General features: G+C 41.1%; 1 protein-coding gene across 3 annotated transcripts in view; it reads left to right on the top strand.

Annotated features, from left to right (window-relative positions):
- The first annotated feature begins 3,379 nt into the window (after window positions 1–3,379).
- The window catches only part of kcnk3a (potassium channel, subfamily K, member 3a), a 76,163-nt gene continuing 67,412 nt past the window's right edge, over window positions 3,380–12,130 (top strand). Inside the window, exon 1 of one of the 3 annotated variants that reach the window (XM_055635820.1) lies at window positions 3,380–4,093. In XM_055635820.1, the coding sequence (XP_055491795.1) occupies window positions 3,811–4,093 (283 nt within the window). In that variant the 5' untranslated portion in view covers window positions 3,380–3,810. The remainder of the gene's footprint in view (window positions 4,094–12,130) is intronic. The other 2 variants (XM_055635822.1, XM_055635821.1) reach the window with 2 other exon arrangements.

The raw sequence follows: 12,130 nt of genomic DNA, 5'->3' as shown, positions 1-12,130 counted from the left end.
AACATTGCTCCAACATTGCCTGCTGACTCTACTTCACCACACAGTCAGTTGTTCCAGTAGTTGTGCAGGTCACCTATTTCACTGGGAGAATTATACTGCATGTGCATATTTTTCAAGGTAAACTGGATCATACATGGTTATCTGGATGAGGAGCATTTCTAGTATGTTGACAAGGAGCTTCCTAACACCTCTGAGGACAAAGAACAAATACTCAACTTCTTGTGGGTCAAGTTGAACTTTCTCATGGGACCTATGGGGCAGAACCTCAACTCAGGCACTATCAGAAAATCTAAATATGACGCAAAGCGCTAGTGTGGAAATTAGATATTTTTCCTCTGACCCAGTATATGAATTTTGGGTTCAGAAGCAGATATCCCCAGTATCAACTCTGTAGTCATGCTACCACAGCAGATCGGACACAAGGTGTTTTGGCCTTGCTCAGACAAATTATGGAAGCAACATTGCTATTATGTTGTGGAGTTGCTGAATGCTATTAATTGCCAAAGTAGAGGCTAGTAAAAAGCACATAACAGTCTAGAGCTCAACAGGGAGAGAAAGGGCAGAGCTGGTAAATATTTTAAGACTTCGAACTTCACTGTAGTTTTGTTTATGAAATCCTAGTTCAGCAATTCCTGGAAATCTGCAGCTGTGTGGTGAGGTTAGAGAGCTCAGTTTTCATTTCATCACTGAACTTGAGTAATGTTAGGTTCTCAGGCGTAATTAAAGAAGAATACTTCCTTTTATAGTATTGAGTATTTTTTTAAAGTATTTGTTTCGTTAGTCTAGTGCGCATGATTTTATAAATCAGGGAGGCTGCTCCCAGAAATAACTTAAAATTAGACAAAAAAATCAGTCAAATTAGATTAAAGGTTAGAGAACTGAAAAGAAAAATAATGTTGAAGCAGAAAGTCTATTTCCCTTGTGAAGGAGAACGGAGAATTGAAATAACCTAGATCTCTATGTGCAGTCCTTCTGGAAAATCTAACAACTCCTAGGGTCAGACTTTAATGCCTAATAATGATAGTTCTCAAGGGAATGACCATAATTTAGACATTCAAAAGACACTTCTCCATGTCTTCAATGCATGTGCTTCTAAATATGGAAGTTCTCATCTTACTGACAGATATGCCATGGATCTGTCAGATCACTAAATGCCTGTACTTCACATGCAATCTAGCATGTAGCTCAGTCTGGCTAAAGTTCCCTGTTATTCATGCTAGGAATTTTCCTCTTGAGTACAGGTACATATCTGAGAACCCATTAAGTTTTATTGTAATTAGAGGAGAACGAGGAAGGTAATTTTTTTTTAAATGTAATTACTTCACTTTATTTGATATGTAACTATTTATATGCATTTTAGGTTGTTACAGATACTTAGAACTATTAAATTACCCCAAAAATTGTCTGTGTGGACTCCACCGCCAAGCCCAGTATGTATTTATGTAAATGTAGTCCCTGGGGTTAAAGATAGATGCAGTCATAATGCTATATACAACTTTACATTTGTCCCTGTTGTGTCTCGACCATTGGGACCCAAGACAATACCCCATCCATCGTAACCCTTCATGTCCACCATTGATGCATCATGGCTGCAATGCTTACTAACTAGAAATGCACTGCAATTGCCCACCATGGCTATTCCAGGAGCACCTCCCATAATAACAATACCTATCACACAAAAAAGGGCAAAGATGACAGACAAATGGGAACACTACCACCTATAACTTTCCTTATTGTGCTATTTTTTACTTGAAATTGGATCACTGTTTAAGGCTATAGAGTCTAAATTCTGGATTTCTCTTGCAGCAATGTTGTCGGATTGCCTTCACAGCAGTTCAGGAAGTTGGCTCACCATTACCTTCTCAAGGGATGTCAACAATGGGCAATACCATCCTTGACAATGACTTCTTGATTTTGAAATGCGGCATATTTGAAAAAAACGCATGATTGGTAAACTCTGCTCCAATATCAGGATTGCTTAATGGGCTTTGACAATGTTAGCCTTTTATGGGGGGGGGGTTGAGGAGATTTGAGTCTCTGTTTACAATCGGACTGACAAAGCAACAGCAAGTGAAATGTTACCTCTATAGATACCCCCCCCCCTCCCCCCAATAATACCCAGCAGCGTTTTATTGACTTTGTTAAACGTGTTTCCATTTCTTTATCAAATTGTAATTTATAATAAGATTTTATTTTTGCATGTTCTAAATTAGACAATGCAGACCATATTAGAAACATAGAAAAATAGGTGCACGAGTAGGCCATTCGGCCCTTCGAGCCAGCACCGCTGTTCAATATGATCATCTAAACTAAGTACCCTGTTCATGCTTTTCCCCCATATTCCTTGATTCCCTAAGCCCTGAGAGCTACGTAGATCTAACTCTCTCTTGAAAATAGCCAGTGAATTTTGGCCTCCACTGCCTTTTGTGGCAGAGAATTCCACAGATTCACAACTCTCTGGGTGAAGAAGTTAGTGTGCTTCAAAACAGAATAAATGAAAGGAGAATAGCATTTAACAGATGTTCTCGTTCGAGTGGGGGAAGGGATAGCCGCAGGAACGATAAAACTGTGGAAAACATCTGAAATTCGCCCGACCTTCAGTTGAAAGAAGGCACTTGCTTTGGCTCAGATGAGACCGAAAGCAAGCGAGATAACGCTACCTGCACTGTATCAAATTCCTTGTTTATTGTTCAATACGTCCCCGCTCCTCTCCTACCAGATAACTTTATATATTCCTGTAAAATGTCGATTGAAGCTCTCGACATATGAGTGCATGTACGCTTGTATTAGGTGTCATCAAAAATACTGGCCAAGATCAATAAGAATTTAATCTGCAGTTCACGTCCAAGCGATTAAACAACGAGTCCTGCATAAAAACTAGCGAATAATGCTTAAAAAAAGCACACTGTGGGGAACTGGCATCAATATGAAAACCCATTGTATACTTTATCATCCTGCAATTTTCTTCACCATTGTTAGTTGAGTGAAGCTTAACGATACCTAAACCTAAGGAACCCACAGCCAGAGCCTCGGATGTTGTTGTTTGGTGAGCACCCGAGGAAGTAGTGCTGAAGGATAGCTGGAAGCGTGCCGTGTCCGCTTCCAGACACCAGCCACTACGATAGTTCAGATACGCGAGCAAGTGTGAGCGGAAACAATAAACACACCGATGGCCTTTTTATCACCTTTGACTAATGACTGCCTTCGCATATGATAATGTGGTGTTTATTGACTAATCGCTCACATTGCTGGGATCACGAATTTCGAATACATCAGAATACTGACAGAATGAAACCGAGTTTACGTCTCGCCCAGGAAACGAATGCAAATATTTCATCCCAGCGGTGTAAACCTTTGCGGCATTCACTGTGCGTGTGAATTCCTATTCGAGAGCGACTGTTTCAGAAGGGGCTTCGAGTGGGGGAGGAGGAGGTTGCGGATTTTTTTTTTTTTAAGATCAATTTATTAGCTTCCAACTCCAAAAGTAACCCATCAACTTCCCTTCGATGTATGTGCATTTCGGAGTAAGGTGCAGCTGAGGATGCGAGGCTTTTGTACACTTGCCGTGGCGTGCGTCAGCTCTTGTATCGCCAAGAAACCCTCCTCCCCTCCTCTGCCTCCCTCTCCCCCAACTCTCCTCCCCTAATATGGCCAGGAAGAGCCGACAGCGGGAACAGGGTGGGCGTGGCGACGGGGCTCGGCGGTACTGAAAGAGAGCTCCGCGCGTTGAAGGGTGTGGGTTGCTGCTCTCCCCGCACCCTCCACCCTTGTGCGGCGCATCATGAGTCCAGCGGCTGGCGGAGCGGCGCCATGAAGCGCCAGAATGTGCGGACTCTCGCCCTCATTGTCTGCACCTTCACCTACCTGCTGGTCGGAGCCGCCGTCTTCGATGCCCTGGAGTCCAAGCAGGAGACCTCGGAGAAGAAGAACTTGGATGAAAGGAGGTTCGAGCTCATGAGCAAATACAACCTGAGCGAGAAGAAATACGAAGAACTGGAGCTGGTGGTCTTGAAACTCAAGCCGCATCAAGCAGGAGTCCAGTGGAGATTTGCCGGCTCTTTCTATTTCGCCATCACTGTGATCACAACTATAGGTGGGTGGTTTGTTTTGTCTGTCGTGTTTTGACGGGCCTGCGCTTGCCTTCCCAGTGTTTCGTTTAGAAAATAGTTAAGGAATCGCAAAAGAGCTTGGCGCCGTTTTACTGGAAAGTTAATATCCGTGGCAATTTTAAATATCCATTTCATTACGATTTTCCAGCTCAACGTAATTTTCGGTAGGTTTGTGGCGTCATGCAGATACAAGTGAAGTTTAGGATCCAAGACATGTTATATAGTTCCATGCGCTCAATATTCGTTATGCATATAGGTTGACATTTTTGGCACATAGATGCAACAACCCTGAGTGAATAGTTCTGTTGAGCCGTTGAGGAAGCCACAATTGATAAGCCTGTAGCAAGTCACATCCTCTTTTTATAAGCCCTCTGCCTCAAATCGGAGGAAAAATGTTATGAAATGTTATGAAAATCGTTGAAAATTTCTTATATGGAGCACATTAGCAGTGACTCGTTGGGAAGCGTTTTTGCGTTCAAATTCGGATTCGTCTATATTCTATAACATGAGATAAATGGAGAACTTGCCAGATTGTTTTTTAGAGGCTGGATGCAGAAATTAGAACTGTCAAATAAATACTGAACAGTGTAATGTTTCCAATGAAGAGAAGATTGAAGTGTGGCCCCAACAGACGATTTACTTTTTGTTGGGGATTTACGAATCCAAAATTAGGATCGTAATTATGGGGAAAGCCACTGTCCAATGGGTTCAGGAACAGCTGCTTCTCCCAGAACATGTTACAAAAGAGTTGTGGCACATAATATATCCAATAAGCATACAAAGGAAGACGAGATAAAATAATATGCTGATAATGTTAAATAAAATGAGGTGTTAGGAAACTTACTTGAACCATAAGATGAGTGAAAATGAAAGTGGAAGATAAGGCATGTAAAGTGGACAAAGTTGACCTATTTTGAATAAAAACCCCTTGGTTTTCAGTGTCATGGAGATTCCTAGTTCACTTCTACATTGTTATGAAAGTGGCCCTTTTCATCATTCCATTGTTGTGCTTTCTTTATAAATCGTATCGTAGTATGGCCTTTCAACCAAGATTTTATTCAGTCTGTTAAACTCTCGCTTTCTCACTTAACATTTATGTTAGTGCACTTATTCATGAAGTGCCTTGGCACATTAAGCCAAGTTTATTGTCATATGCATAAGTACAGTGAGGTATAGATACATTGAAAACCCTGCTTGCAAGCAGTTTCCCAGGCACATAGAGTCACACAATAAACATAACTCATACATACATTTCACATAAAATTCTGCAAGATAGTAAAAAGGAAAACATCCGGGCCAAAAAAAACATTGGTGCACAGAGTAGATGCACAGAGTCTTTAACACAGAGTAGGTGAACCAGAGAACATAGGTTTAAAGTGAAGGAAAAAAGATTTAATAGGAATCTGAGGGGTAACATTTTCACACAAAGGATGGTGGGCATATGGAACAAGCTGCTGGAGGAGGTCATTGAGGCTGCGACTATCCCAACATTTAAGATACATTTAGACATGGATAGGACGGGGTTGGAGGGATATAGACCAAATGCAGGCAGGTGGGTCTAGTGTAGTTGGGACATGTTGGCCGGTATGGGCAAGTTGGGCTGAAGGGCCTGTTTTCACACTGTATCACTCTATGATTCTATGACTCTATGGTGCAAAACAGATTTAAGAGAAAAGGCAAGTCCATGATAGTGCAAGAGGTGGTCCATATTGTTCCGTGCTGATACTTCATAACAAACCTGGTAGCTATCTCTGAACCTGGTGATGTGCAACCACAGGCTTCTGTACTTCCTGCCCAATTATTTCAGTGAGAAGAGGGCATGGCCCGGAAGGTGGAATCATTGGTAGGTATTACCTTCTTGAGGAAGCACTTAGTGTAGGTGCTTTCAGTAGTGGGAGGTAACATTCCTATATTAATGGCATTACAAATGGTATTTTGATGTTTAACTTCATGATTATCTGTAATCTTTAGGATGCTAATTACATTTCTTGTATTCAGTTTGTCTACTGTATTTTCAGAGTCTTTATCCATTTTACCAACTTCTTAATGCAATTGCCTGAATACTATATTGGAAAGCTTTGTGAAAGAAGATGACTGTTTTGTTTAGACTGTTGCTATCTGATTCAAGTGCTCTGTGGAGCTATTTTTAACTGCTTTATTCTAGATCAGTTGGAACTTATTTCAACTGTTTTAGTTTAGTGTACTTTGTTTATTGTTCAGTCGATAATGTAAATGGAAGGTGTCAAGAGTGATTTTTACATAATGATGATAAAGGATATGCAAAAAAATCTTCGTCCCATTCCTACACAGACCTTTCAGACTTCGGTCTCCTCCATTGTCAGAGTGAGGCTAAATGCAAATTGGAGGAACAGCATATATTTCACTTGGGCAGCTTACAGCCCAGTGGTATCGATATTGATTTCTCTCACTTCAGGTTGCCCCGGCATTCCCTCTCTCTCTATTCTTCCCCCACCCAAGTCACACTAGCTTCTCATTTTCACCCAACAAACAGCTTACAATGGCCTGTTTCCTTTATTATCGTTACTTTTTTGCATATCTTTCATTCATGGTTCTTTAGCTCTCCACATCACTGTTTATATCTCTCGTTTCCCATATCCCTAACTAGTCTGAAGAAGGGGCTCGATCTGAAATGTTACCCATTCCTTCTCTCCAGAGATGCTGCCTGTCCCGCTGAGATGCTCCAGCTTTTTGTGTCAATCTTCGGTTTAAATCAGCATCGCATTTCCTTCTTACACATAGAGCACAGGAGGAGGACACTTGGTTTAACAAATCCATTGTTTGGGACTAACTGCAGATATTGTTTATGTTAGGATTCACCAAAGGGTAACTGAAATTCTGTTTATGGAATGGTGAGATGGTTATTACCTTCCACTAACAGCCATTTGGAGATGTTCTCGGGATGGGACGGGATGGGGGGAAGAAGGTTGACATTAGACAGGACAAGGAATCCAGCTGGATTGGTTAGAGCCCTTTGCATAAACTGTTAAACAGAACTATTACTGTGGACCTGCTTTAAAATCTTTGATCTTTTAACGAAACATTAAAACTTCTGTTCTTATTCTGTGCGGCTTCAATGATTTCATTAATATCCGGTGAAAATAGCTGGAATATCTGCACTGCACAATGTGTTCATTTGTACCTGCACATTCGAGTCAGAATTGTACAACAAAATCGAAGACCAATTTGCAAATTCCAGCAGAAGACGACAAGTTTGTGCTTGTCAGTTTACATGCACACCAAAAACCTGCACCAGACATGCCTCAGGGAAATAACTCCTTCCTGAACAAGTTGAGGCAGCTACTATAGTTGAGGCAGGTACTATCACAATGTTTAAGAAACATTTAGACAGATACATGGATAGGATATGTTTAGAGGGAAATGAGCAATACGTAGGCAGGTGGGACTATTGAAGATGGGGCATGTTGGTCAGCATTGGCTAGTTGGACTGAAAGGCCTGTTTTCATGCTGCATGACTATGTATTTATAAGGACAAAAGCGTTAGGAACTGATTAATGATGGTAGATTCTAGACCGGGGGAAATGGTACACAATAAAAGGTAGTATGAAGGCTAAGAAAGGAACTGTGTGATTAAAACTTTCATGCGACAGAAAAAGAGATGGATCTTTTCGGAAAAGAAGGGATGTTTGTGTGGAGACAAAGACATCAATGTCAGCTCTGTTTCCGTAAATCATTCATGGAGAGTAGTGGACTAAAAGCACGATGTTAGCAAGTTTGAAATTGCCATTGCATGTGACTAAGGTAAGAGTTATTTTTGGGGATGCAGAAGAAGGTGGAATTATAAGCAGCAGAGGGGTGTGAGTACTGAGCATTACAAGGAAGTGATCAGGGATGATCTTGACCATGATTGATAATAAAGAACTTGTGATTTAAGAAGATTAAAGGGAAGGTCATGATTATGTGCAGGAGTTTTTACATGGATGTACAAAGTTATGGAAGTTATGGATGGCTTGTGAATTTAGGGGTTTACATGTCACCTATCCTTTCTTAAGCTGTTAGATCCACATAAAGGAATTTATAATGCAGATTCAGAGGCTAATATAGGATGAAACCCTCTAAACCAGAAGATGAAGGCGGTATAGGGGATGGAATTAACACAGAGAAATTTGAAGTGGAGATAAAGATGGGAATTTTAAAGGTGATATGGAGCAAAGTTAGTGCTCAAATGAGAACACTCGGACATGACACAAGCATTGATTTTGTGATCATGTTATGCCTTGCAGCAAGGATATTTGGACGTGAGTTTGTGGAAGGTGTTCCAAGCAGGGATTTAGGCAATAAACAAGGTATCATAGCTGATGATGACTCTCACTTTTGTCAAGGGTGTATCACAACGTATTCACTTAGCCAGCTATTAGTTTAGTTTAGTATTGCACTACGATTACAATTCCTTATGAGGAAGAATATCAAAAGTACAAATAATTGAATTAAAATGACGTATATGTGAAATCCTGGAAATGCACATATTCACGTTCTGACATAAAAGCAGCAATTGTATTACGTAACATTTAATAATTGAAATTGTTAAAATCATCATCAATCACAGCAGTGAATCTGAAGGGAACGGCTGTGGTAGTTATTATTAGATCAGTAATCGAGAGGTCTGGATTAACAATCTAAGACATGAGTTCAGACATCACAGCAGCCAAGGGATTTAAATTCAGTTAATTAAATAAAATACAATAAAAATATGCATTTTCAGTAATTATGACAATGATGTTCATCGAGATAACTGGATTCTAAATGGCTATCAAGGCATTCACTTGCCTGTAAATTGTTATATCGGAAGAGATTGAAAATAAAATTGGACATATCATCCTAGGCACCAGTTAGACAATAGACAATCGACAATAGGTGCAAGATTAGGCCATTCGGCCCTTTGAGCCAGCTGTGATCATGGCTGATCATCTGCAATCAGTACCCCGTTCCTGCCTTCTCCCCACATCCCCTGACTCCGCTATCTTGAAGAGTTCCATCTAACACTCTCTTGAAAGTTGTACAGGGTCTTGGTGAGACCCTCAACATATGACTCTCTTGCAGTTGTACAGGGTCTTGGTGAGACCACACCTGGAGTATTGCATACAGTTTTGGTCTCCTAATCTGAGAAAATACGTTCTTGCCATAGAGGGAGTACAGAGAAGGTTCACCAGACTGATTCCTGGGATGTCAGGACTTTCATATGAAGAAAGACTGGATAGACTCGGTTTGTACTCGCTAGAATTTAGAAGATTGAGGGGGGGATCTAATAGAAACTTACAAAATTCTTAAGGGGTTGGACAGGCTAGATGCAGGAAGATTGTTTCCGATGTTGGGGAAGTCCAGAACAAGGGGTCACAGTTTAAGATTAAGGGGGAAATCTTTTAGGACCGAGATGAGGAAAACATTTTTCACACAGAGAGTGGTGAATCTCTGGAATTCTCTGCCACAGAAGTTAGTTGAAGCCAGTTCATTGGCTACATTTAAGAGGGAGTTAGATGTGGCCCTTGTGGATAAAGGGATCAGGGGATATGGAGAGAAGGCAGGTACAGGATACTGAGTTGGATGATCAGCCATGATCATATTGAATGGCGGTGCAGACTCGAAGGGCCGAATGGCCTACTCCACCTATTTTCTATGTTTCTATGAAAGCATCCAGAGAATTAACCTCCACTGCCTTCTGAGGTAGAGAATTCCACAGATTCACTACCCTCTGTGTGAAAAGTTTTTCCTCATCTTTCTAAATGGCTTAAACCTTATTCTAAAACTGTGGCCCCTGGTTCTGGACTCCACAACATCGGGAAGATGTTTCCTGCTCCTAACGTGTCCAAACCCTTAATAATCCTATATGTTTCAATAAGAACCCGCTCATCCTTCAAAATTCCAGAGTATACAAGCTCCATTCTATCAACATATGACAGTCCAGCCATGCTGGGAATTAACTTTGTGAACCTATGCTGCTCCCTGAATAGCAAGAATGTCCTTCCTGAAATTTGGAGGGCAAAACTGTACACAATACTCCAGGTGTGGTCTCACTAGGGCCCTGTACAACTGCAGAAGGACCTCTTTGCTCCTATACTCAACTCCTCTTGCTATGAAGGCGAACATTTCTTCACTGCCTGCTTTACCTGCATGCTTACTTTCAGTGACTGAAGAACAAGGACCCCCAGATCTCATTGTACTTCCCCTTTTCCCAACTTGACACCATCAAATAATAATCTGCCTTTCTGTTTTTGCCACCAAAGTGGATAACCTCACATTTATCCACATTAAACTGCATCTGCCATGCATCTTCCCACTCACCCAACCTGTCCAAGTCACCCTGCATCCTCATAGCATCCTCCTCACAGTTCACACTGCCACCCAGTTTTGTGTCATCTGCAAATTTGCTAATGTTACTTTTAATCCCTTCATCTAAATCATTAATGTATATTGTAAATAGCTGCGGTCCCAGCACCGAGATTTGTGGTTCCCCATGAGTCACTGCCTGCCATTCTGAAAGGGACCTGTTAATCCCTACTCTTTGTTTCCTGTCTGCCAGCCAATTTTCTATCCATGTCAGCACTCTACCCCCAATATCATGTGTTCTAACTTTTCCCACTAATCTCCTTTGTGGGAACTTATCAAATGCCATCCCGGGAATTAACTTTGCCCACTGGCTCTCCCTTGTCCATTTTCCTAGTCACATCCTCAAAAAATTCCAGAAGATTATTCAAGCATGATTTCTTGACGAGATAAAGTACCAACTTCACCCCAAGGTCATTCTCTATGGTGATACGTCTCTCACATTCGACTAAATGGCATAGATTCAAAGCAGTGTTGACAATTAAAAATGGAGGGTCCATCATGTGCTTTGAGCTATCAATGGAAATATATTTTATTCTGCCATTATATAACCTCATAATGTCACAGATTTAACTCTCACATGACTGTCAAGCTTGGAAAAATGGCACTAGTTGCAGAAGAGTGGAGAGAGGGGTAGATCCATGCATGCATGCATAGTAGAACAGGCCACAGGCTTTTAAGTCAGGAAAAGGAGCATACAGTTGACGTAGATAATCATTCTAACAATAATAGATGAGATTAAAACTCCATATCCCTGCCACAGTTAATCATGAACATGTCGGTCATATAAAGAGCAACAATGAAACAATTGCAGCTACCTTTTGTCTAAGGTGTCAGGTGGATAATCCACCTCGACATCCTTCTTAGGTTTCTGCCATCATTAGTATTCAGCCAATTTGATTCATTCCATGTTTAGTTTCATTTAGAGATGTTGCATGGAAACAGGAACTTCGGCCCACCGAGTCCGCACCATCCAGCAATCCCTGCACACTAACGCTATCCTGCACACACTAGGGACAATTTACAATTTTACCAAACTAATTAGCCTACAAACCTGTTGTCTTTGGAATGTGGGAGGAAACCGGAGCACCAGGAGAAAACCCACGCAGGTCACCGGGAGAACATTCAAACTCTATACAGACAGCACCTGTCTCCATACAGCCAGGATCGAATCCAGGTCTCTGGCGCTACAAGGCAGCAACTCTACTGCTGCACCACCGTGATGCCCTATCAAAAGATTAGTGCTAAAATAATTTGGCAGCATGTAACACGGGGAAACAGAAGTAGGTGGACAAAAGATGGGAAAGCATTAGAGAGAGTAGGAAAAGACCAAGAAAGATGAGAGAAAAGATAAAAACAAATTTAGAATGAGAATATGTAAATACTGAATTGCGGTGAATACATTTGTTTTGCTACATGTAAAAATTACCTTGTGAGAATTATGTTATGGTAGCAGATGCAGAGTGTAAATGAGTCTAAGTAAAAAAAACTGAAGATGCTTGAAATCTGAAATAAAAACAAAAGTTAGAAATACTCGTTCTCCCTTTGATCAGAGGTTTCTCTCTGGTGCTCTGGCTTCCTCTCACATGCCAGAGCAGTACAATATGTTGCTAAAATTACTACTTATGTGGGTGGCAGGAGAATTGGGGAGAAGTGGAGTT

Source organism: Leucoraja erinacea, chromosome 5, assembly GCF_028641065.1.
Source record: "Leucoraja erinacea ecotype New England chromosome 5, Leri_hhj_1, whole genome shotgun sequence".
Classification (NCBI taxonomy): Eukaryota; Metazoa; Chordata; class Chondrichthyes; order Rajiformes; family Rajidae; genus Leucoraja; species Leucoraja erinaceus.
This window is presented reverse-complemented; position numbering and strand designations above follow the sequence as displayed.